Source organism: Nannobrachium achirus (genome assembly GCF_963921795.1).
Source record: "Nannobrachium achirus genome assembly, chromosome: 21".
NCBI classification, from domain to species: Eukaryota; Metazoa; Chordata; class Actinopteri; order Myctophiformes; family Myctophidae; genus Nannobrachium; species Nannobrachium achirus.
The window spans coordinates 32,485,862-32,513,152 of NC_137828.1; the positions used below are offsets into that span (position 1 = coordinate 32,485,862).

General features: G+C 40.0%; 2 protein-coding genes across 4 annotated transcripts in view; both read left to right on the forward strand.

Annotated features, from left to right (window-relative positions):
* Window positions 1-52: 52 nt before the first annotated feature.
* ube2wb (ubiquitin conjugating enzyme E2 Wb) lies at window positions 53-18,286 on the forward strand. The gene is made up of 7 exons (XM_080752442.1): window positions 53-734; window positions 2,176-2,250; window positions 3,827-3,918; window positions 11,676-11,778; window positions 14,490-14,645; window positions 15,030-15,105; window positions 16,008-18,286. The coding sequence occupies exons 2-7, from the start codon at window positions 2,236-2,238 to the stop codon at window positions 16,019-16,021; spliced, it is 456 nt and encodes a 151-aa protein (XP_080608568.1). The 5' UTR covers window positions 53-734; window positions 2,176-2,235; the 3' UTR covers window positions 16,022-18,286.
* A 2,527-nt stretch (window positions 18,287-20,813) lies between these two features.
* The window catches only part of stau2 (staufen double-stranded RNA binding protein 2), a 176,060-nt gene continuing 169,582 nt past the window's right edge, over window positions 20,814-27,291 (forward strand). For all 3 annotated transcript variants that reach the window (XM_080751538.1, XM_080751537.1, XM_080751539.1), the window contains exons 1-3: window positions 20,814-20,908; window positions 23,370-23,577; window positions 27,007-27,137. In XM_080751538.1, the coding sequence (XP_080607664.1) occupies window positions 23,379-23,577; window positions 27,007-27,137 (330 nt within the window). In that variant the 5' untranslated portion in view covers window positions 20,814-20,908; window positions 23,370-23,378. The remainder of the gene's footprint in view (window positions 20,909-23,369; window positions 23,578-27,006; window positions 27,138-27,291) is intronic.

Sequence of the window (27,291 nt, forward strand, 5' to 3'; positions counted from 1 at the left end):
TATTGCTGCCTTGTTTGACATGGTTGCTGTGTTCATTTGACTTTTTATACCATGTACACAAAGTTTTTTTTTTTTGTTATGCCAAATTATTTTCAATGTAACGCCTACAGTAAGTCGTATGACTTGCTCGCTGGAAACTCGACTCCTTTTTGTTGAGCTACGGCCGTGCAATGAACTTTGGATTTGGCTTAATTATGGTTTTGCAAGATTACTGCATAGGACAATACTGCTGCTGCATTTAGCCCTGAATTATCAACACAATTCAATACCTTAAGGTATATGGTTTGTAGAATATTTGTGAAATATCTTGACACATCACTCTTTGTTGTGGAGAAGCATCACTGTGTTGCTGTTCCAGAGGAACCGCGTGGGAAGCATAGACTTGAGAATTTTAGTCCCAGGGAAGATCAGGTGCACCAATGGAGCTTAAATCACTTACATTTTAGAGATTACTATTGCAAGATAATAAATGACTTGAAAAGTTGTCTCTGGCAGACATTGCCCATTCATTCCAACGTCTTCCTTGCATCTTTCAGCAATTTAGAAACAAGCATATATGTTCAGTTTGCAACATATATATAGCCAGGTGATCTTCAAGTGGATTCAGGATGGCTGATAATCTCGCTCCATATGTCCTTTTAAGGTAACAGCGCCTCTGCCAGGAAAGGAAGGTTATGTGCCTGTGTTGTCCATAGAATTGAGTGGGTGGACTGGATACATTCTGATATAACCCAGTAAGTAATTGCATGGGGAAGTACACAGTATGTTCCAGAGAAACAAGACTTGGGTTAATACTGTCTAGTGTCTACTTTGTATGCTTGTGTAAACCTTAAATATAGACTGGTGTTTACCATTTCTGGTTTGTGGTGTTATCAATGACAGATCAAATTGGCTTTGAAATAAACTCAGTCAGGATGTATGAGCTGAAGGACTTGCGCTCACTGTTCAATTCATTTAAATATAGTCTCAGTACGGTTAGGCTTATTATTAAAAGTGCACCATCTCTAGTTTAACATTCAGTTGATTTTCATAAATGAACCATAAATCCTAGATTGTTTTTTAATCAAACTGTGGTTAGGGTTGAACAAGGAAAAACACTGAGAATCACTTCTTGCAGTAGCCATATATATATATATATTTTTTTTTTTTCTTTTTGTTTTGTGTGAAATTGAATAAGAAAATATGAGAAGTATTTTAGTCCGACTCTGGATCATTATGTCATCTATCCAGAGGTCATTGACCCCCAGCCCCCCCCCCCCCCCCCCCCCACCATATCAGTCGTGTCAAATAGCCTATATTATTTTATTTTATGGTGTCCACTTGGGTACAAAACTGTATTCACCCTTTAACTACACTCTGTTGAAACGTTGCACGGACGGAAGTGACAAGACATTTTCTCTGTCAAACAAGCGGAGCGCAAGCAGCTTATTTTGTTGTGTCAAAACAACACTTCCACTGGGCCATGTGACACCATGACGTAAGGTTGTGCGTTGCTGCTCTGGGTATTTCTTTTGCCTAGGCACGCCATAGGCATGCAACATTATACATTATGATTATGTTAAAATGCAGTGGTGGAAAAAGTACTCACATTTACAAACTTGTGAAATGGTACATTCTACATAATGAGTATTTTTGTACTTTATGAACATTTTTATACCAATACTTTTGTACTTTTACTCAAGTAAATGTTGAATTCCGGACTATTAGGCCTACTTGTAATTTCTATATTGCAGTATTGGTACTTCTAATTAAGTAAAACATCTGAGTACTTTTTCCACCACTGCATTTTGACAACAATTTAATGTTGTAACTCAGGGGTCTTCAACAGGGGGGCCAGGACCCCTAGGGGGTCCTCAGACTAGTTAGTACAGGGGGTCCCTCCAGATCTTTGAGTGATAGAGCGTTTTTTTTTTTCAGTAAGTACAGAGTGAAAAGTTCAAGTTTATTAAGTATTGACGGTTCAAGTGGTTAAATATCTGAAAACACAAATTGACATGAATCAAAAATACACTGATGATTGTGCTGTCAAACGATGAATATTTCTCTCAACAAAGGGGTCCTTGGCCTGAAAACGTTGAAGACCCCTGATTTAATGTTGTATGGAGGAGGGGAGGTCCCTGGCACAAGTTTTGGGAGGTCCTTAAGGACAAAAACAAACACTGCCTCTCTCTCCAGCACCGTTTCAAGGTAAAAGAGCTACCTCACGGCTCACGCTGATGCAGGGGGGTTTCCAACATGGCGTCGATGCAGGTAAGAGCGGATCTGACAGCGACCGTACATTTATTATCAGTAAACCCAGGGTGAATCTGTCTTCTTTTAGTTTCAGACGACATGTCTGCTTTGTCTGCGTTCACCTACGTGTTCTGCTCGTCATTAAACCATTTTGAAGATATAATACGGTGTGACAATGTTTGGTTCAAGTGTTTGTGTTTGTGCGTTTAGCTCTCGGTAGCTATACGGCTAACCTCGCTAGCCCGTCATCATCATTATAGTCATCATCATTGAGCCCTAAAGGCTTTTAGGGATCATTCTGACTTGATCAACACGCAATAAAATGAAATATTTTAGCTGGGAAAAACGTCTAATTTTCAGTTGGGATCATGTCACCTTGGCTTTGTTATGAGTACAGCACATTGATGTGTATAAATGTAGGGATGTACTACAGTAGCTCTGGTCCATAGCGTTATGGACCAGAGCTAGTACTACAGTAGACCAAAAATAGCTTGCAGCTATGCCGACCTGTAGTTAAACAATATTGTTTAATGTTTATACTTGGCTGTACAAGTGCTAAATTATGTTATTATTCTTATCCCCGTGCAGCTCTCGACACTTTTTTTATTTGATTTGCTGTTAAGCCACCATGTTCTTGGCTGTTTGCATTTGACACATGACATGCAGACAGTAGAGATGCTGTGATCTAGATGTTTCACTTTCGATCCGATACGGATCCGATATAGCACATATTTCTTTGATATATTTATATATTAAATATATAAGTACAATACAATTAATGCACATATTTATGATCGGTCATTTCCCAGCTCGGTGCGATCCGATCTACGTTTTTTTGGGCTGATATCTAGCTGATATATCAGGTGGCATGATGATATGATGTTGAATTAGTAACAAGACTTGAGACATAATCGAGCGACTCGACCGGAGAAATACTTTGTAATAGCTTCATAAGTTGGTTCTCACACCTTTTCATGTAAGGACCCCTAAATTAATTTGTATTAGACCGTGGACCCCCCATCTTTGTGCCAGCAAGCGACTTAAAATATCTAAAAGCTCACAATAGGCCATTTTCAAATAGCCATTGCATATATAGGGTTAAAGTGGTTCAACACATTTTGATGCAATATTCACTCATTTTGCTGGGCATTTAAACCGCTCTTCAGAAGTGCTTGGAGTTGATCTATCTATCTATAGAGCATCGCAGCGGAAGTGGTTTACTGGTGCCACTTAAAAATCGTCATTCATTTTCCCCATAGACTTTTACAAAAATATTTATAACAATTATGTTAAGCCTAGAACCAAGCCATCCAGGATGGCAGTGAATCATGACCATAACACCTTTGATCCTATGTGAAAATATATTTTAATAAATTATTTGATATACTAATAACTACCCTTTGTTTAGCGATTTTCAAAATGTTCTTTTCATAGAAACAAAGGTTGTATGGTCATGATTTAGTTTTTTTTTTTATATTTAATGTGATTTTCTTTGTCTGCGCCTCGATTTATGATCATACATCGTCCAAGTCATTATTATTACAGGTACATGTGTTTGTAACAATACAATTACAATATCTGCTCTTTACAACAGAAAAGGCTACAAAAGGAACTGTTAGCTCTGCAAAATGATCCACCTCCTGGAATGACACTTAATGAGAAGAGTGTACAGAACACTATTACGCAGTAAGTATTGTTGATAAAATCATTTCTGTACACACACACACACACACACACACACACACACACACACACACACACACACACACACACACACACACACACACACACACCAAGTAATTTACACATTGGAAAAGATCATACTACACTTAATATTAACTTAAATTGACAACATGGCATGCACGTAAATCCACTGTGGAAAGGTGAAGTATCTTGCATTGTTGTGATGGGGACAGCTGTGCCACCATGTCTGGTGCTACTTTTACAGTAGAAGAAGCAGGTCTAATAGTATTTTGGTAATGGTAGTGTAGGTTAAGGGCCGTTTATACTTCCGTATGTTTGTTTTTGTCTACGTTTTGGGTGAGAGAGGACATACAGTAATTGCGTCGACATGCTTAGTTCCTGTACGGTATATGCATGGGCAAACGCGCTGTCCAATCCCGCTACCATTGGGAGCCTGTATTGCACCTCGCATCCATGCTCGCATGTCGCATCACACGAGAGCAGAACAGAACAGAGAACAAACAATTCTCAGTGCACAGATTTCGCTCTAATGTCTCTTATGTCTGTCATCCACACAAGTCTTACTCTTTTTTATAAATACTTTGTCAGTTAAGTTAATCACCAGCCAGCCAAATGAGCCAATCAAAGGATTGGCTCAAAATGTGTAGTGATAGGGCGTGATTGTTCTACGTAACAGGTTTTGGATAACCACGCCCCCGGAGAGCCGCTGTAATCCAAACCACGTCCCCGACCGTCTCGATTGGCTGGCTGTTCCAGTGTGTTATGGCTATGCATGTTATAATACCTGCTGGCTATAATACTTGACTATATCCAAATAGTTTATAAATATTTGGAGACGGCTGACCGTCCTGTGCATCCGTTTTGTCAAACTGAAAATACGCTAGTCTGTTCATTATGACGGCCGAGGTGATATTTAGCCGCGATTGGACCTGTGAGCTTGTAGATCTGCTATTTTCAAATGGCCTATGTATTATATAGGCCATTTGGAGTGGTTGAACCGTTTGTAATGCCATATTAACTACCTAGTATGCTGAACCCCACTTTGAGATCTACTACTGATCAAGGTTCACTTAATTTGTGTCTGAAATTTGTCTTGGAGTTAAGGAATTAAAAGCTAAGCTGCAGACTGCAGTACAAAAAAAAAACACAGATGACAACATAAAAAAAGACATACCCTACACTAGGCCAGTTCTAGGTAACTATGCCTGCTGTACCCACACAGCCATGATGGATGAGGAAGTATTGGGGTCATCCTGGCGTCTGGCTACTCTAGGCCCTCGCCAGAGCATCTCTAATGCGCAGTGTCACTATTCCCCCTTATAAAATATTTAACAATTTGGCATGTGAGCATGGAGGCTAGTGTAGCACCGAATGGAGACTGCTTAGCTGACCTTCATGTCTGTCTGTGTGCCTGATGTCCCCTTGAAATCCAGTGGTTACTATTGCTGCTGCCTGTGTCAGATTGTGTCTGATGAGCAGTAAAGAGGAATGGAGACATGACCTTGCAGAATGTATCCAAGTAAAAAATGACGTGGCCATCATTCAGAAGTATTTCAGCTGCAGGCGTGCATCACTCTCTGCTGTTAAGAATGTACTGCTAGTCTTGCCAAAGAATGCTTTCAGGTGTTTTGGAATGTAGCCCTTGTCTTGTAGCATTTATAATGGCATCGCTTTCTCGTAGCAATCCTTTCATCATATTGTTTTGTCTTTTGTGAACGGCGCCATGGTTACACAATTCTCTGGACTAGTTCAGCTGGCTTGCAAGTTCAGTATGTATCCATGTTTTGTTATGGTATGTATGTGTCATTGTCCCTTCAACTCCAGCGTGGACATTTCTGTTGTGATTAGTGTTTTTTTTTTTCTTCTTTTTTTTTGCTTCCACAGTTCTATTCACTTGCAGTGCTTTCGAAGTTGAGGATGGGACCATAATCGTTAATATCGATTATCGTGATTAAAAAACACTAACAATAATCGTATCGTGACGATTTAAATTTATTGTGAAATTGGATCAACTGCACTGGGATCAATTCACCTTTTATTTGTTGAGCTGCTTACCCGGTACCATTTCAACCCTCTATAATTGGTAAAACAGACCTGGAAATGACGTACTTGATAGTCTTTTCTTTTTTTCTCCACTATATACCAAATCTCTTTGCCAAAAAATAGCCGATCACAAGCTCACAAACGCATCTCATTGCGAGGCCTTGTGAGCTTGTAGATCTTATCCCACGGATCCTTTTGAAGAAAGGTACTGTGCTTGACCTTCAAGCTAACCTTGTCCTTTTTTGACTTTATAAGTTAACTAAGGCAGACTTAAGCTCATGGCTGTCAGTGTTGTGCATGTGTCAGTGATACGGTAACCGTGTTTTCGGTCTAATAGCGTTTGTTTACATACTATAGTACACTCTGTCTCTGGGTGGTGCTCAATGTTTCACTATGACTTATTGTTGAATACATGATAGCGGCACACAGATTGCAGAGATTGACGATGACAAGTGACAATGACATCACAGGAACAATTCACTGCAAAGAATACAGCGAAGCTCACTTCTGTGTTTAAGCACTGCAGACCCCGTCACTTAACTTGTACTTCCCCTCACTTTTCACTAAATAGCTTGGTGTTATTTTTGTTGTCCCATGTAATCTCTAGCCTATGGGGAATTTGAGCAAGCTGTCCTTAGAGTCCTCTACAGTTTTCAGAGCAGCAGAGTGGACTGGATCAGGTGTAGCTCAGGCATCATGCACAGCGATGCTATCTGCCTCTAAGCTTCCCTCCAGTGAGGAATGGAATGCTGCTGACACTTTACCAATGCTCGTCAGCTGTCTGCAACTGAATGGATGAAGTATTAAACCGGGTTGACCTTCTGTGTGGACCTAAATGCTAAATTGCTTCTGGCTAAACGTGAAAGAGACACAAGAACAAGGCTCTATAACAACAGAACAACAGCCACAAGTCCACTGTCTCTCTAGTGTCATATCTGGGCTGCCTGCATAAAGTAATTGGGTCAGAGACTGTGGTGTGGTGTGCTACTATCAATGTTCCATTTTTCTCCCCTTCTAAGGTCTTTGCCCCTCACCAGTCAATGACTAAATATTACACACGTTGGGCTACTGCACTTTAATAGTAGTAGATTACAACTATAATGTCTTTCACCGATAATAAAGCTGCATGTCAATGACATGTCATCCCCTGCAGAATATTACAAGTAAATTCCCACAACGTTTGAGGCCGTGTGTGTGTGGGGTTACATTTATTTTGCCAAACCAGGCTTCTAACATGTTTGAAACAAAATAAGGAAATGTGAAGTCTTGCATTTTTATGTTAAGGAGTGGTGCTATTTCAACTTATTTGGTGTTTAATTTAAATACTAATTAAAGATACTAATTAATAATAATTGATTGACTGTAGCTGAGCAACCACAACCAAAGGAGGCAGTTGGAGAAAGCACATCTACTCTACATTTTTCCATTGAACACATTTCTTAGAAAACTGGAAATGTATCTCAGGCATACTCCCTCCTAGCCAAAAATATAAATCAGGGAGCTGGCAGAATTAAAAGAAGAGGGGGAATCAATCGATGCATGCAAAATCTCATGTGATTTTAGAGGGATTTAATTGCTCTGGTGTGAACTCGCCAGAAACCATTACACTACAGTCACAAGCTGGTTGGTTTCTTCTTGGTGTGCAAAAAATGATGGCATGATGACCCCTGTGTTATTGGGCCTCTTATCAGATTTCTCTGTAATTTGATGGCTTATCTTAAGGAGGAGTGCTCAGGTGGATGAAGGTTCTTAAATGACCCACCTGACCACCTCTGCACTTTTCTGGTAGTTTGGCATGACTATTGATCTGACCAAATGCATACAACAAATTGTAACATTTGTTTTTATCTACCACTTTATGAACATTCGACTAGAGATGATTCTTGTCTGCACTGGAGAGAAATTTACATTAATTTCTAGGGTTTGGATTCTAGTTAATAAAAAGTCATAGGTCATAGTCAAAGAGTCATAGGTTAGTGGGCTGGTAGTAGAGCCAGTGCCTGCCACAGGGCGATAAGTAAGCCTGTCAATCCAGTTTTGGGACTGGTAGAATATCCACATTTCTGTCCTCCTTTGCTACGGTAATGGCTGACAATCCAGAGATTCCATATGACCATTAGACCTATTAACTAGTATCTATACACTGAATCATCATGACATATCCACAATTAAAACATTTATTTCCAGGTATATAATGCCGGCAGCGTCGCATACGAGCAGTAATTAGTGGCCAAGGCCACGAAGTGGCAAATGGCCACTCATTGATATTGGACTTTCTCATTATTATTCTTCCGCCACTTTTGCTCTAGCGGCTAGACCGTGCAGTCGCTTTTTACGAAACTCGGCAGTATGGCAGAGGACTATGCCAAACGGCTAAAACGCGAAGCTCGCAACAATCGGCCAAAGGGTGGCGCTGTAGGAAGCCTTTGAAAAATGCCAACTTTGAACTGGTGTAGCTCATGCCCTGTTTCAGGTACAGCAATGAAACCTATATACACTTATGCGTCTCCTCATGCCGAACAACTTTTACGCTCTGACTTTTGACCTCTGACCTTTACTTCTCCCACAATTTTGAATTATATGAAAAACAGTAAAAATGTATCTCCTCCTGGGATTTTCGCGTAATGTGCGCGAAACTTTTTTTACATGAACTTTGGACCAATACGGTCTGAAAACTTAGGCGGATTTTCTTTAAAGCGAAACATTATTTTTTAATAATTCACTCAATGTTGCAGTTTTATGCAAATTATTCTTCTGCCTCTAAATCATACATGCAAAGTGACACGTTCATGGCATTTGGCAAATATGTCGAGGGTTAGTCCAAATATCACTGAAAGCAATCTTACTCGAATTGGCCAAAGGGGGGCGCTATACGAAGCGTTTGAAAACTCAAACTTTAAAGGGGCATAAGTCATGCCTTGTTTCGTTTGAAGACATGCAACTTGCTTACACGCGTGCCTTGACTCAAGCTGAAGACATCTGTGTCTTTGTTAAGTAAGCTCCGCCCTTAGATTTTCCGCCTTTTGGAGCAGTTTGTAAAACACTTAAACCCGCTTTTATTCCGGAACTTCCGCGTCACGTGCACGGAACTTTTTTTACATGAACTTTGGACCAATAGCTAAAGATCTGTCAGATCGGATTTTTTAAAAATTGAAACATACATTTTTAATAATTCAATCAATATTGCAAGTTGTATGCAAATTATTCTTCTGCCTCTAAAACATACATGCAAAGTAAAATTTTCATGATGAACTACTGTAGAGGTAACCCTCTACAGTAGTCCAAACATCACTGAAACCAATCTTACCCCAATTGGCCAAAGGGGGGCACTATATCATTTTGAAAGAAGGCGTCAAGTACATTACATGAAACTTTTTCTTTTCTTTTTTTTTTTAAATGACAGGTCCATAACGTGTGACTGCCGTAGTGTAGTGGTCAGTGCCTGTGCCTGGTATACGGATGGTTGTCAGTTCAAATCCCACCTCGGGTTGAGTTGATGTTAACATCCTGGATGCCCATGGCATGTGCATATGTCAAACTCTTTAATGTTGACACGTCTGATCTAACTCCAGATCACTTTCATGTTTAAAATGAGCCCCACAACTACTGTAGATTTACATGAAACTTTTTCTTTTTTCTTTTCTTTTTTTTTTAAATGACAGGTCCATAATGTGTGACTGCCGTAGTGTAGTGGTCAGTGCCTGTGCCTGGTATACGGATGGTTGGCAGTTCAAACCCCACGTTGGGTTGAGTTGATGTTAACATCCTGGATGCCCATGGCATGTGCATATGTCAAACTCTTTAATGTTGACATGTCTGATCTAACTCCAGATCACGTTCATGTTTAAAATGAGCCCTTCTCTACCGGCTGTTTTTTTCTGTTTTGAGTAAAAGAAAATATGATCACTCGAAAATGTCAGAAATACTCAGATTACATTTCACCCCAAGCCTCCAAAATATAAAAAATAAATCAATAAAATCAAGGCACTCAGCCTACATAGAACTTTTTTTTTTTAAACAAACATGGTTAACAGATCCTGTGGCTGCCTAGTGTAGTGGTCAGGGCATATGCCTTTCATGCAGAAGGTCGTTGGATCGAATCCCGCTTGGGGTTTATATAAGCATAATACCATGACATTTGGTAGACTTAACAGTTTGGTTCCTTGAACAATGTCTGAAATGGAGCCTTCCTATAAATGTCCCCCAACCCCCCTTGATGCGTATTTTAATATCCGCCATTACTAAATAATGTATTTTGCATCATAAATCCTGAAACAAGCATTATAATACAAACTGTCATGTCTACACCTATGTTGTGATTTTCAAGGATTGCAATGATATCATGTACCAGCTCCAGTGGCCTAGTGGTTTGAGTGTCTGCCCTGAGACTAGGAGATCCGGGTTCAAACCCGGGTCGCGTCATACCAAAGATTCTAAAAAATGGGACCCAGTGCCTCCCTGCTTGAAACTCAGCATCAAGGGTTCGATTGGGGGTAACTCCCTGCGACATACTAGCGTCATGTCCAGGGGGTGTACTTGTACATCAAGCTGCCTTACGCTACAGAAACAGGAGATAGGCTCCTGCCCTATGAGATTCATAGCCTGGCTGATTCATATGGTCTTTATAGCTCAGTAAGGCTTACTATGTACATCATCAAACTGTCCAGGTGCATAGTATCACAGTTTTTTTTATGTCTGTTGCATATAGGCCTACAGTCTTTTGCATACATGTTGTGTAGAGGCCAATTTGTGCTTTTACCTATAACCACCGATTAGTGTAAAACTTTGTATGCACACTTCCCAGAGGCCAAGGAAAAACCTGTGCCCTGCATTTTTCACATCTGCCATTTATAGCGCCACCAGAAGGCCGACTTACAGTATGTAAAACACATTCTTCGATATTACTCCTTCAGATTTTATCCGAAAATCACACAAATCAGTACACAGTATCTCTACAGTGATGTAATCATGACAGATTTGTCAGATATCATATTCTATCTAATTTGCTAACATTGAATTCCAAGGTTTGCAGGATTGCTCCTTTTTGAACAAAATGTCTCAAATCATGAATGTAGCCTGCTATGTGTGTGAGATTTTGCAGACACATTCCCACTAGGCCAAGGAACAGATGCCACCCTTCTCACATTGGCCTGTTATAGCGCCACCAGCGGGTCAACTTTAGCAAAACCCATTTTTGGAACAAAATGCCTCAAATCCCGCATGCAGCGTACGATTGCCGTGAAAGGCCCAAGAACGCGTGGCACCCTTTTCACTTTGGCCTATTATAGAGTCACCACTAGGCCAAAATAAACCTACCTGACCTGCCGGAGTCCTGTTCGGAAGAACACTGCTTCTAGTTTTTCTTTGATGTCTTCTTTGCTTTCCCTTGATGCCTTTTTGCTTTCCTGCTTTTTATGCCTTGGCCACTTTATCGCTGCTTGCAGCTATATTTAACCTTATTTCTGGAAGAACGGGATAGATGATATTGTTAGTAGAAATATAATATTATAATTATCCACAGGTTGACAAACTAGACTAATGTTGGACACTTTATTTTATATTGTAAAAGCGTCCATAGACATTCTACCCAGAAATACCCCTTTGTTTATAAACGTTCTGATTCCACGTTTGTTTGACAGTGAATCTTGAGTGATGTTAAATGATGTGCCTTATTAACATTGACATTTTCGTTTCAGGTGGATTGTAGATATGGAGGGAGCCTCCGGCACGCTATATGAAGGAGAGAAGTTTCAGCTGCTTTTCAAATTTAGTGGTCGATATCCCTTTGATTCACCTCAGGTAAGCAGGATCAGGGAATTTATGCATCAACAATGGGTGGGTAGATGTGAGTGTTGTTGACTCAGCTGAAGGGCATGCGCCAACGCAATGCATGTTACTTAATAATAAGGCTGCACAATATTCAGTTCTAATGTATTTTTGCTTCAGGTTAAGTTTTCAAACTAAGACATTAATTCAAGAAATTAAAACAAATATCTAGCCTAACAAACTTTGACTTTCAGTTGCATTATTGCACATAGTTATAGCCTAAATGCAATAATAATATTAGGTCTGCTACCATTCAGGATTGAGAAGTAGTTTCATGAGGGGCTACTGGTAATAGACTTAAAAGACACACATGTTGCCAAAGACAAAAACTTTTACAGCTGCCGTTAATTTCAGCTGGTGGTCTTTGAAGTGAAATGCGCATACAGGCACTTCAAACCTGTATGTGCAGTTTGCGCAACCTACTGTTTACATGCACATTTGGATTGAAAACATCCACCTGGAGATTGCTTCTATAACCTAATAGCAACCCACGTGGATTTTTGTTTGTTCAATTCGAGATGGCAACAGCAACAGTTTGGTTACATACAAAGGTTAGTATATTTGAGATGTAGTAAGTAGCCTATTGCTAAAACTATTGATGAGCATTCCAGTCTGTCCAAGGCGAGAGAGAGATAGTGTGTCTGTGAATAAGCCTGGTGATGCAAGGTTAGTGTGTAACCATGGTGCGTTACCGAAGTGATTGTGAAGTGATTCAAGCATTATCATTGCATTCTCGTGACTCTCGTCTGGTATAAACCTTGCATGTCATTGTCCAAAAGTGTTACTTTTCAGGAAATGTAATAAGAGTCTGTGTTCCAATGGTTATTATTTTGTCACAAGATCTTGTTAATACTTTTCATTGGTTCACTATTCATAAAACCCACAGACTTAACCACTTTTGCTGTGAGCTGGTAGATCTGTTATTTTCACTATTTTCAACTATATGGAAGATGTACAGAATCTTTAGGGCTAACCCTCAATTACTGTCTGATATTAAACCTGAACATTGTTAATACTATATGCAAGAAAAACTGATTGTGATGATCTGTGATAAGCAATGTGCCTCCTAACAGGTTGCTTGCACCTAAAACACATGGGTCAATCATTTCTGGCTTGGGCACGTTGTAGCCAGGAAGAGACGTCGGCATGGAGTTCCCACTGAGGCCACGTTTGAAGGGATTAGCTTGACTCAACAAATCTTATTTTACATATCAACTGCCTGATGGCCTAAAATAGCAAATGGGGTAGTGTTGAGAAAATGACTTCAACTAGCAGCAAGCTTCGCATCGGCCACCTCCCAATGACCGCAACAGGCTGACATTATTGTTGTCTTTCTTTTGCACTTTGTATGCAGTGTGAAATATCTAGGGCAGACTTTTGTTCATTGTGCGAGAGACTCCATTTATACTACAAACATTGTGTCATTATATTAGCCTGTGTAAAGGAGGAATATTTATATGATGTGCATGTGTTCTGCTTAACGTATTACTGTGCCCAGCAAAGCCCACTTTGTGTAGTAAAATCTGTAACGATGGTGCTTTTTGAAAGGACAAGGTACATTTCCTTACCACAACAATAACTGTTATTTAACATTGATGTTTTTTGGCTCTAAGAAAAGTGGTCCATGTTATTACTTTCTTTTGGTTGTTGTTGGAATGGAATTTTTTGTCAACCTTTGGAAGCGCAGCTCAGCGCTTTTTAGAAGGCAGCCGCATTTAAAAAAGGTGTTGACGTGTTTTAAAAGAAACCCCACTTCTGACTATATACAGCACACATACACACAGTTTATAAATAAAACCATTATCCCACTTAAACCCAGGCGACACTCTCAGCATCCATATCTCTAGTGCCCTGTCATAATGGCCTCATCTTGTGATGTTCTTGCTGTACTGTTGTTCATTAACAACTTTAACCCTGGCTTCCCTGTTCAGCATGTCATTATATTTGTAAAGATAGTAACATTTTCCAAAAGGTAAAAACGGGACAAAAATGTAGATCTGTTTTGAGCTTGTACAGTACAGAGCTTGTACGGATGTATTTGACTCCCTCTCTCAACCCTACCCCCCTTTAAAATCGCTACACCTCTCTTTCTTTGGCTCCTCGTGATGGGAGGCCCTCACTCTCATGTGAGGCCCTGTCAGGTGCCAGACTGCCTCTACTCATTGTTGCCCACCATTATTCCCACTTAACTCACCCTGACTCTCCCTCCCCTAACTCCATGCATTCTGTCTCTCCTCCTCATCACACCTCCCATATCTTCTCCCTTCTTCCCCCTTTTAATGGCTTATGTCCCTGTGCCCTCTTTCTATTTCTATTTATCTTTACCCTGCTGGTCTCGCCTCCCAATTCGCTATTCCTCTCTCACCCTATAACGGCCCCTCTTTCTCCTAATCCCACTGCCACATGTTGCTGTAGAGGGCTAAGCCTGAGCTTATGCAGCAAGTCTCATTATTTTCTGCCATTAATGTGACTACTACTTGCTCTAGACCTCATTTCAATGTTAAAAAAAAAACATTATGGACAATATGGACAATCCCATTCAACATCAATCCAACCCATTTCAGTCCTGGCCATCAGAGTTGGAAGTGCTCTGAAAGGAAAGAAGCATCAACTGAATTTTCATATTTCAAGTCTACCTTTGAATCCCTCTTTAAAACCATTTTCCCTCTATCCATTTGTTGCAGGTAATGTTCACAGGAGATACAATACCGGTCCATCCCCATGTGTATAGCAATGGTCACATCTGTCTATCTATACTAACAGAAGATTGGTCGCCAGCTCTCTCAGTGCAATCAGTCTGTCTTAGCATTATCAGCATGTTGTCCAGCTGCAAAGAGAAGGTAAGGAAATGGCTGTGATATCTGCTTCATTAATGTGTGTTGTGTACTATATCTGTGGTTCTCAAATATTTTCATGTCAAGGACCCCCAAATTAATTTGTATCTGGCTTCATCTGAAAATATTTTGTGCAGGATTTGTGATGTTTAAGTGTCTTCTAAATTACATTTTTTTTTAATATAGCATAGGGTTAAAAGTCTTTGAACTGATTTTGATGCTATAATAACACATTTTGCCGGGGGAGCCCCTGGAACACCCTCAAGGACCTAGGGGTCCCTGCCTGGACCTTGCTTTGAGAACCACTGTACTATGCAAACATTTAGCACTTGTTTCTATGGGTGGCACAAAGACATGTTCATGGAATGACTTTTATTTGTACTTCTGCAGAGACGACCACCCGATAACTCCTTTTACGTAAGAACATGTAACAAAAATCCAAAGAAGACAAAATGGTGGTATCATGGTAAGAATGAACTCTTTCTGGACAAAGTTAGTGAAAGGACAACTTTGTTTTTTTACAACAAGGGTTCATATTTTAGATGGTCATTAGAGAAAAGAAAAGATGAGTGTTAAAATGTTTTCATTTACTTCTAACGTTTTAGTGATTTTTGATTTGCATACAAGTGGCTAAATATGTATTTTTAGACACAATAAGCCTATTCCCAAGATGGGCAAAAAGAAATTGCGGGCTTGCAGTAGATTAGAGGTTATCATGATTTTTTATGTGTGACGTTAGAGTAGATCATGTATTCATTGATTATATTAATATCTAGGTCTGTATGATGATACTAATACTTGATAGTTAGGAGTCGAGAGGTCTTCAGAAGGCCTCAGTAACTATTGTTTTGGTAAAGCCTATCTTGTTATGGTACAGCTCGTTCCAGAGGCCTTGAAGCCACACAGTATAACTCTAGTGTCTGCCCATTCTTCTTGGCACAACTCTTTACCACTTCCCAGAGTGTTAATTGTACTTCTGTCCATGATATCATGTTACATAAACCTGACCACACCACCACCTAATATAATTGTCTTCTCTCCTCATTTTGTCATGATTATTGATTGATCTGAATTCCACCACAGGCTTAAAAGACATATTTAGCCCCCACCCACTGCTGAAGTCAAAATACTAAAATCGCTAAAACGATAGAAAGCAGTAAATGAAAACATTTTAGCACTCATCTTTTCCTTTCTCTAATTACAATCTAAAATATGAACCGTTGTTGTAAAAAAACAAAGTTGTCCTTTAACCTGTTTTTCTTTCATCATCATAGTTTTGATTTCTGATTGACAGTCTTTGAAATTAATTACACCTAATCCCGTCTCAGTGGACTGTTTCCTAATCTGGAGTACTATTTCTCTTCACAGATGATACATGCTAATGTAGAAACTTTGTAATAATCCGGGAAGAAAGAAGTCCTACTGACCTACATAAAGCACTTTTTAAATCATTCAGTCTTTGAACTCTGACCTTCGACTGGAAAAATGGACACCATGCTCTGGAGACCCTTGACTGGGCAGTTGGATGCATGATTTAGCTGGTCGTAACATAGAAAACAAAAATTAAGGAACGTTTATATGCACCCAAGGTGGATTGCTTGGCAAAAAGGTAGTAATGCAGCAAGCAAGCAAGGTGGATTTGTAGTGAGATTATTATGGATTCTTGTTTTAAAACTATTCTCGTTATGTTTTGTGTGTATGGGTGCATTAAGGTCCGCGTGTTGTGCAATAGCGATGGATGCATGCTTGGGCCTACAAAAGAAAATCCAAATCTTAAACGTTTTATGGAAGGGATCTGACCATCGTAACCCCAAGGAAAGGTGTACTTTTTGTTTTCTTTAATGTGCACTGAAAGTATCCATTTACAAAGGCACAACTATAATGGTATTCCCATTTGCAGCTGTAATGTAAGCAGCTTTCTGCTACTTATTTTTCAGGTTAAAGGGTTTTAGTTTGTAACCATGTATCTAGAGTAAAACATCGGAGAGAAAACCTTTCTCTTCTTTATCTTTCAAACTGAGACCTGATTGTGGCTCTTCCTGCTGTAGGACGGAATGTTGACACTGGTGGGATTATGGCAGAATAATGGTAAACCTCTTGTTTAGCCTATGACGTTACAATGCTTTGTAACGATGGCCCGCAGCATAGCTAACCGGTCTGTTTTGTAAGCCTATAAGATGTAGGGCAGTATCACTTCCATGTAACGAATGTCTGCAAGAACATTGTCACGTGATCCATTTTTATTTGTATGATACTTTTGTTTTTTTTAAAGAAAAGGAAGAAAAACGGATTAATGCTTTTATCTTCTAAAATGTCTTGATTTTAAATGTTGAGTTTTTATACTTTTCTGTTCTTAAGATGGCTGATTCTTTGAGGAGGGGGTGTCTGCGATGGGGCCGGGTATGTTTAATTGTTTATTTATGTTATTTAATTTAAAAATCTCTATTATAATCTCCAGAATTGTAATGTGGGTGAATGGTGAAAAGAGGAGTGTATTATAATATAATCTTAAAGGTAAGGCTTTCGTGATTCCCCCTGGTCAGAGTTTTGGCTCAGGTACTTTTTTCAATAAAGAGATCACCTCTAAAAAGATTCCTATCAGATATTTTGAATTTAACTATATTTTCACCAAAAGAGACTGTTACGTTGTAAAATTATAACATGTCTGAAAACTATTGTATATAAATCTTTCAATTGTTGGATGATGTGACAGAAATTAACAGCGGGTGAATTTACTTTATAGTAGAATGACTAGGAGTGCTTTATGACTTTGAAAGTTTGTCAGCATCTTTTGCTAATTAAGATATGTACAGTCAATGCAATTGTTGGTCAAAAGGTTTAGTACTTTTTCAGTGGGGATGCATGCAGTTTAAACCCTGCTCATTTCTTATTGGCAACAGACATTGTGACAACCACGTGTCTATCCACAATGTTTTGTAATGAGTTTTATGGGATTGAATTTACAACCTTCGCTTGTTGGAGGCCGTGTGGCTTTGTCATTTCAGACAATAATTACTCCATTCCTAAAGAAATACTTATTTTTATTTTTGCTTGCCATCCATTTGGGAATACTTGAATTTTCCATCCTGGGTTTGTGTTGTAGTTGGCTTTTATTTCCATGGGTCTAGTCGAGTTTATCTTGAATGAGTCTTGAGTGAATGTGAAAATATACTGTAGAAGAGATTACCACAGCACACTGCTAGAAACTAAACACAATCTAAAAACTCTTGATTACATAAAGACATGTATTTAACCAATGATTTTTGTATTTGCTTCACTGTAGTCTCTATGCTGTTGCCGTGAGGTGAGGAAAGGGCAGGATTGAAATGTGTAAATGCAGACACAATGGCATTATAGCAGGGACAGGAGAGCCTTCGTCAATGGACAGTAGATCAATAGAGATTTGAAAACCTTCAGAGTGAATATATGAAAAGGTTCTGGATGTGTCTCGTCTTGTTTTTCTTAATTTTTACCTTTTCTTTCAATGTGGTTTGAATTCTTAGCTTGAAGGTTGTTATGAGTGATCAACACTAATGGGGTGTGCTGTTATTTATATTGGAAAATGTGTTTCTGGGATGTTCAAGCTCCATGTTATAGGTGCCTGTTCATTTTCATAATCAATAATAAAAGCAAAGATTCACTTTTAATTCAACTTGGGCTTACTCTGTAAAGTGTGTGTGTGTGTGTGACACCTTGTGTGAATAAATGTTACTAACTTGGCCAGATGTTCCCCAAGGGTCTTGGCCAGATGTTCCCCAAGGGTCTATCCTTGGCCCACTCGTCTTTTTCTCCCTCTACAACAAATCTCTGGAAATTTGGCTGATCTACAAGGTTTTGGAATCTTTGCCTATTATGACATGCCCAGAATAGGGATGCTAGGGTTCAAGTGGTTAATTGTGCATGAATTCTGAACTAAAATAAGATATGTATTGCTTGGTGATACATTTAAAGGAACTGAACTGTCGACTTGTCCATTTCAAGTCGGAGACTTTGGCTGCTCTCGTGAGTTTGCATTCTTTAAACTTTAAAACTGCTGAACCAGAAGGTCAATCATCCCATTAGCCTATTGGGAATGGCATTAAAGTAATACAATTATGTGAGATTGTGTTCAATGGCAAGGTAGTTTAGGTGGGTACAGATCTGATTACTATGGAGAAGACCCTGAGGTGTTGTAAGCCATGTTCAACTAAATTACCTATTGACAGTCCCAAAACTATAGTCACTCTCACACACTTCTATACAGTGGTTCCATCCATCTGGCTTTGTCAAGTGTCTATGAAAACAATTGGCCTGTGTTTAGGGGAGGGCGATATTTGTCACTGCATGTATTCCTATGTCTGGGGCGGCACCTGTCGGCAGGGAGTGTTGGTTGGAAGGAGTAGGACGAAGGCTCTACATCCTCCCAGTAGGGCTCCTCACACTGGCAGATGAGTCCGTCAGTAGGATACAACAGTAGTGACAACAACCAAATGTGTGTGGGGAGGAATCAATTGGTATAACAAAATTAGGAGAAAAAAGGGGTAATGAGCAAAAACAAAACCCTTGGCAGACCCCACAAGGATCAGGGTCACCAGTCCCACTTTGAGAACCACTGCAGTATACAGCACAACTAAATTATAGCATTTATATATTTATACCATGCATCAATGACTTTTCCGGTACAGTATGACTTTGGTTTCTTTTGTTCTTGCTCAAGGAAAGGTGATATTGATGCATTGGGGCCTACATAACAGTATCAATGTCATAATCAATATAAGGGCCCAGTATCATCTTTTCATAGGACCCAGAATTGTTGGCTATGGCCTTAGCTTAAAATATAGAAAAATCTCATTGGTGTGCCACTGAAGAAACCTCTGGGAATACATGTGTTACATACGTGTACATGAGTGCATTTCCTTTTGTGAAGTGTGAACCTAATTCCCCAAACATTGGTTATCAATTACAGAAAAGCCAAATCTATTGAAAGATATGTGTGGAAACCCTGAGATAACCAGTGTGTCATATAAACAATTTTGGTCCTTCAAATTGTGTGATATGCAGAAGTAATAGAGTGAAATTGTAAACACTCATCACTTCATAGCTTGAAAAAGTATAGGCCTATAGGCATTTCTAAGAGAGTGGAATTATGGCGCCTCCTATTGGTCCATCAGTTTCGATAACAGTCCGTTTATGATTTTCTTGAGAGGTTGAAACTCACCTGCAGTCCAATGGCAAGATCCTTACAAGGTCACGACTCCACGATGACGATGTTTTTATGTCATGGTGTTGATGAGGATGGACAGTAGCCTAGGCTACACAGAATGAGTGATGATGATGACCGTCTACAATGTGCCTGATTTCAGCATCACTGAGTAAAGAACAACTGAGTGACAGCCATTCTTCCAGTTTGCAGAGCATCGTTGGTTTTGTTTTTAATTCTGAGATTGTAGACTATTATGTGGCCCTCCCTGACAGCATATATACATTTTATTTTTATTTTGATTAGGCCTATTTCCAATTACCAATACTTCTCACTTTTGATTGATTGATTGAAGTATTAGAAGTTTTGCATAAAGGTACAGTTGGCAGTACAGTCCACTGATACAAGGTCAACTAAAAGGTAACTCAGTCTCAGGTAAGGCAAGGCTTATTTCCATTGAGATTCTTCTCTCTTAACTCATATAGTTGACTACTTCTACTCCACTACATCTCATCTCATTTATTTGAAAACTTCAATTACTAGCCTACTACTATTTTTGTCTTCCTTTTTTTACATTTGAAAAGGGGACATTCTGCATAATTAGGCTACTTTTACTTTCCGGTAGACTACTTTAAGTACATTTTGATATCAATATTTTGTATTTTTTTTTTTAATTCTGGACTTTTACTTGTAACAAACAGAGTATTTCTACATTGCAGTATTGATACTTTTACTTAAGAGTAAAACAATGCGAGTACTTTTTCCACCACTGCCTGACACAGGAAGCAAGCAAAGCAAGACCGAACCATTCTCGTCATGTCGGCAGGGGAACGCTGGCTTTTCACACCAACAACACACGCGCTTCACACGAACGCCAGTTGAACACGACAAGCACACGACACCGAGCAGAAAATAAACGCCCGTTAACGAAGGCCGTGCCGTTATCAACACGCACGCGTTAAACGGGTGACACTTTGACACGTTCGAACCCCACAACCATCACAATGTTGGTCTGTTCCTGCCTCCATCCAGTTCTCTTTAGTGTTTGCCAATGTTGGAGGTGTAACTGGGGTCTGGCCCTGGACAAAAGGTAAAATTACACCGAGAAATGTTCGTCCCGTCGGCGTCGTGGGGTTTGTGGACCGACGCGCACGCTGTCGTGTTCTGTGCGTGTCGTGGCGGTGCACGGGAAGCCCCCCGGGCCGCCCGGTGAACCGGGGACGTTATGGGGGGGGTTTGCTTGCTCGGGGCCGGTCGGTCAGCCATGATGTTGAGTTTATCTGGGGGGAGATAAACTGTAGGGATCTATTATGCTAGGGATAGACATTTCATATTCATGTGTTGTCGAGATAACGGACGTGCACGGCCGTGACACTCACGGTGTGCGTGCGTGACGCTCGCCTGTCGTGATTTTGGAAGCTGACATTTGCACTGCAGGCAAGGGAAAAGGATGACGTTAGCTGGTTTGCTAACGGTTAGGTAGCCTGGCTGCCTGGATGCTAAGCTGTGGCTGTGCAGCCCTGGTAGCAGCAACAACGGCACTACAGTAGGTTAAAATGGTCTGCTTCCTTGGGTAGCCAAAATGACATGGCTTCATGTCACATCCATGATGTGGAAGGGAATCGACCACCATCATCAGGCCAGCAGGGTTGATATACAGCACTGCACTTTACATTCAGCTGCTTGTTGGTATAATAAAGTATAGGAGGAGAGCGTTTCTGCTTCTGACAACCTCAGGTGCACTGCATGCATGCATGATGCATGGATATTAAGATGCAGCCTGAGAAATGCACGTTTGGGTGTCAGTGACAAACAAGGCGTTATTGTCATTTGTTGCACATAAACTAAAACATTCTCTCTCTCTCTCTCTCTCTCTCTCTCTCTCTCTCTCTCTCTCTCTCTCTCTCTACTGGACCTATGTTCCTTCTGTGGTCCATGGGAACCACAGGGGGGGGGGGGCTTTTTCTCTCTGATATTGGTTACACCTGGTTATGTTACAGGAGGAAGGCTATGAGGTGTTTGCCTGTATAATTTGGATTCTCCTGCCTGAGAAATTGTACAAGTACAAAATGAAATGTAAATCTTTTGAGTATTAGTATGTTCTTTTATAGACATGATTCTTCTTGACAGTAAACCTGCGCAACACTCTGATCCCACCTTACCTCTAAATAACTGAAAGTCAAATGTTCATAAATAAACACAAAAATACCTGCTAAAGTCATGTTCAGCGCCAGCCGGCAGTGCACCATAATGCCAACTATTCAGAACACCACATTCTTCATATTGTAGAAATAATCAATAGGTCATTTCAGAAATGACCAAATATTACAGGAATAAAAACAAGAAAATGTTTTCATGAATTTATTCTCTTTGAAAATAAACAAGGAAGGATTCTATCGGGCAGCCCTGTGTTGTTGTGTGTGTTCTCTTTGGAACCCACTGTCTGCTTTCACACAGGGCGTCACCTTAGCAGCAGTAAGATGAGGAAAGCTCCTTCATATAAAGGTTCATTGTCTGGGTAATTTACTGCCAGTGGATCAGAATGTGAACTAGGCCCATGCCTTCTTGGTTTGAATTGTGTTTTCCATGCTTTGTCAGTTAAGACACTTTCCAATGGAGATGGATTGTTTTCTTTTTACATGGATAAATTAAACACACTTGTTTTCTATTGACAGTGGCCATTTGTTCTAAAGCCCTCAGTTAACATTTTTATCTGAGCTTTTCGGATATTGACTCATTCATTAGCCACTTATTTTATTTAATCCCTTTCACTTTCTATTGCAATTTATCACTTTTCAGGAGCTCTCTAAACCAAAACGACTCTCAAGAGAGTCTCTTGAGAGTCGTTTTGGTTTACCAGTCTCAGTTTCACTGCTTCGCCTGTCTTACTTGTGATAATTAGATCAGGGGTTTTCAAAGTGGGTGACGGGGCACCCTGGGGTGCCGCGACGGCAGTCCAGGGGTGCCGCAAGATCATTTGATAATATTTGGAATCTATTTGGACACTTGAAAAAATATTTAGTATAATTTTAAACTTGGAAGTACAAAGTTATTTTCAGTCAGTTCTAACCAAAATGGCTATTATCTCAACGTTTTCCTCGCAACATCTAAAATATCGTCACTGTCGGGCAGAAACCTCGTATCTCCAAGTTTCAAATGTGTACGTCTTTTGGTAAAGCAATACAAGACTGTCGCTTCATCATACAAGACTGTCGCACAAAACTAGTGAAAACAGCCGATCTACAAGCACACAACGCCTTGCGATTGTGTGCTTGTAGATCTGCTGTTTTCACTAGTTTAGTACATTTTATAGATGATAAATACAAAACGAACCGTTTTGGACATAGATTTCCGCCCGACAACGACGATATACTATACATATAAGGTGCTGGGAGTGAAAATTATGTAGGGGACGTGCCTCGGATTAAAAAAAATATATTTATGGGGTGCCCTGAGACGAAACAGTTTGGGAACCCCTGAATTAGATAACACAATTTAAATCGTTAGACAAGCGATAGTGAATGATGTGTGATTGTTCTCTCTGCTTCCAGGAATAGAGCATGGCTCAAGTGAAAGTGCAGACCTCAGCACCCCTGGCTGGTCCTGGCCTCTCCCCCGGAGTGGCCCCCACGGCCATGGCCAGCCCAGGATCCCTGGGTCTGCAGCCCTCTGTCAACGGCACAGGCCCGGCCCCCACGCCCGGCTGCCCTGCTCCTTCAGTCGGATATGGGGACGCCCCTGTGTCTGCCTCCCCACCAGGTAGACTGGCAACACATCAATAGAATACTTATAGAGCAGGGGTCTTCAACAGGGGGTCCTCAGAGTTACTACAGGGGGGCCGCCAAATCTTTGTGATCATTCTTTTAAATTAACAACTTGAACCCTCGCATCCCTATTTCTGAGGAGAACTTTAGACAAAAATAGCAGATCTACAAGCTCTCAACGCCTCGCGCTGCGGGCTTGCAGATCGGCTATTTTCGGCAAATAGGTTTGGTGTACACAGCGCCGGCGGCCCGTAAACGCATACTACGCAGTCTGCGTGAGGCCCCGCCGACCAAAAAGGCCCCCACCGCCCCCTCCTCTGCAGAAAAGAACTAGTGCTGCACGTTAATCGTTTTCAAACCGAAATCGCGATGTGAAATCTCGCAATTAGCGAACTAGGGTGCCCCTATGGGGAAGTTTTCATTTTTTATTTAAATAAGAAAAGAACAAATCAAACATAGCAAAAATACGTTCTCTGTTGTTGTAGTTTTTTATTTATATAAGGTGTGTAATAATATGTACTAAAAGGTTGAAATTCAACTCCCGGGGGAAACCTCATAAAAAAAACTGATTTGTGTTTGTGTCCCATTAATTTACTATACAGGAAAAAAAATACAAAAATTAAATCTGCTTTAAGTAGCATGTGAGGGGTCAAACTAGGGGTTGTTCATGATGCTGAATCCATTGCAAGCATTTGTTTTGCACAAAAAACATTCCTTGGGATAAAATCGGACCCACAAAACGATGGTTTAGTGATGAATCATCACTTTTCACTGTTTTGTGGGGGCCATTTGTCGCCCATGGAATGTTTTTCGTACAAAACAAATGCTTGGAATGGATTCAGCATCATGAAAAACCCCTAGTTTGACCCCTCACATGTTACTTAAAGCAGATTTATTTTTTGTATTTCTTTCCTGTATAGTAAAGTTAATGGGACACAAACACAAATATTTTTTTTCATGAGCTTTCCCCCGGGAGTTGAATTTCAACCTTTTAGTACATATTATTACACACCTTTAGAAACACATTGGTGAAGAAATGTCTTGGTAACGATTTACTTCGCAGATTTTCTTATGTTCCCCTTACTATAATATGTTTCAGATCATCGCCTTGGCATAGCCTACATCTATGCTTATTTGGGGGTATTTGTCCAGTCCTTAGTTAAGTTAGGCTATTTGATGCTATATTGCATGACAATTCTGCAAGTTGGCCTATTTATATTTAAAAAAAAAACAGAATTAAACCCATTATAAGATGGATTAAAAAACGATAAAGAATATTAATATTTTTTCGCGGGAAGGCCCCATAGCAGAATCATGCTTAGGGCCCCCGTGGGCCCAGAACCGGCTCTGGGTGTACAGGTAAAAAAAAGCAGACCAAGTACAGAGTCCATCCATGAAATCGATGAAAATCTGCATCACACAGTTATACAATATGTAGAGGGGGTCCCTGCTTCATATCTCTCTCAGCTAAGGGGTCCCTGGCCTGAAAACATTGAAGACCCCTGTTATAGAGACCAGGCTGTCTGCTCAGTAGATCACATCAATAGAATACGTTATCAATGGTTCTCAGACAATTTCTCAAGGACCCCCACAACTCTTGAGTGTGTTGACCCCACTTAAGGGGAACCACTGCAATATATCAGCCTCTTTTCCACTGACATGACCCAACTCCACATCGCCCACTTGTGCCAGGTTTTCTTCCACTACAAGGACCTGGGTTGAGTGGTGTGAAAGTGGTACTAAACGTGGTACTAAAAAGTATCCACTCAGGAGGAGTTCTGAGCTCGGCCAAACAGGGCCAAACACTTCATAATGACTGATCACTCAATGACTTTTCATTTAGACCTCCAGGATATAGTATATAGGTATAGTTGTAATACATGATAATACTGTAGATTCTATTGTGTTATAACAGGGTTGTAAAACTCATTTCGGAGTGCAGGCCTCATTGGACGAAAGGTGACTTGTTGAGGGCCGCGTCCAATTGCGGACGTGCATGTGTGTTTGTTTACATACAGAGCTGTAACTGGCTTTGTCTCAGTCACTGCTACAGTATAACTACAATGACATATGACTTTAGTTTGTTATTTATTATTAAGAAGAATAAGTACTTTAATTATTGACTTTAATTATTGGAAGTACAGTTAGGCTACAATACATTTGGTATGAGTGGTGAAAAAATATGCTATTTCTTGAAGCCCCAATAATCTACTGTATCTGAAAATAAAAAAAAGATTAAATAGCCATAACTACAAATTTGAAACTCATATCCTGGGCCGCATTGGACCTCTCCCCGGGCCGCAAATGGCCCGCGGGCAGCACGTTTGACAACCCTGTGTTATAACCACTATTATAATCTATTACCTGTATAGTGTATTATAGTTATCATAGTAATACATTAATACTTTATAGTGTTGGCGGTGTAGTGTAGTGTGGTGTGGTGCTAAAGCTGCAGTCTAAAAGGGGTATAGAGACCAGGTAGACTGTCAGTTCAGTAGAGTAGACCATGTCAATAAAGAACTTGGAGACCAGGTAGACTGCATGCAGGTGTGACAACATCATGACAAATGTTAACCCATTTAGAACGGGTACACTGTATTGTGTATCATTATTTTATGTTTTAACTATTGAAAAATAGCAGATATACGAGCTCACTGCGAGCTTGTAGATCTGCTATTTTTTTTAAATCGTGAATATTATAATTTGACCCGATTCTATAAGTGTCTTTTGAATCCTTCTAAGACTTTTTGAAAAACCTATGTTTCTATGTCAGCAATCTGGCTAGCCATCGTCAAAGAAAAGGTCCTTTTCACTTAGGTTTAGGTATTTAGAACCTTTTCTTAGGTTTTTAGAACCTTTTCTTGACCGATTATTTAGTTTCCTAGATAGATATCCATTTGCATTTGTTATATTGCTGTTGATGTATTGACATATTATCCTGTTTATTATTGTGATGTTTTATCTGCTTATTGTAAGTCGCTTTGGATTAAAAGCGTCTGCTAAATGCCTAAACTGTAAACTGTAACTGTAACTTAACTGGAGCTCAGTTAGTCTGTTCTTGAGAGACTACTATGTCAGTGGTTCTCAAACCTTTTCATGTGAAGGACCCGCAAAATGATATGTGTTTGGCCACAGACCCGCATCTCAAAATATTTAGTTCCAGGGACCCCCCAGAAGCAAAATTTGAGTTACAAACGTTCGTTTTAAAAATACATATATTCAAAGATTTGCACACATTTTCACGACTTTTTCAAAAATAGCAGATCTATATCTGCTATTTTTCACTGGTTAAAGCATTCAATAATTCTAGGCCTGGATGGGTTTAATGATCATTAGTTCATCTATTCATTTAAATGATAATCTTTTTGTGTGGAGCAGACAGCAGAGTACCTCACGAGTTCTGTTTTGTGTTCTTTTTTTTCAGGCTCACCCCAGGAGAACATGGCAAACCCTAAAGAGAAAACTCCCATGTGTTTGGTGAATGAGTTAGCCCGTTTCAATAGGATCCAACCACAGTACAAGCTCCTCAATGAGAGAGGACCTGCACATGCTAAGGTGTGAAGCCTGGAAACTATACTTATACCTTTAAACTGGGGCAACTAAAAATAAAAACTATTTTCCTCTTATCTGGAATGGTATGTGCTGTAGCCATTCAGATAATCTTGGTGTGACTTGCAGATTAAACATACAGTACTACCTTTCCAACACA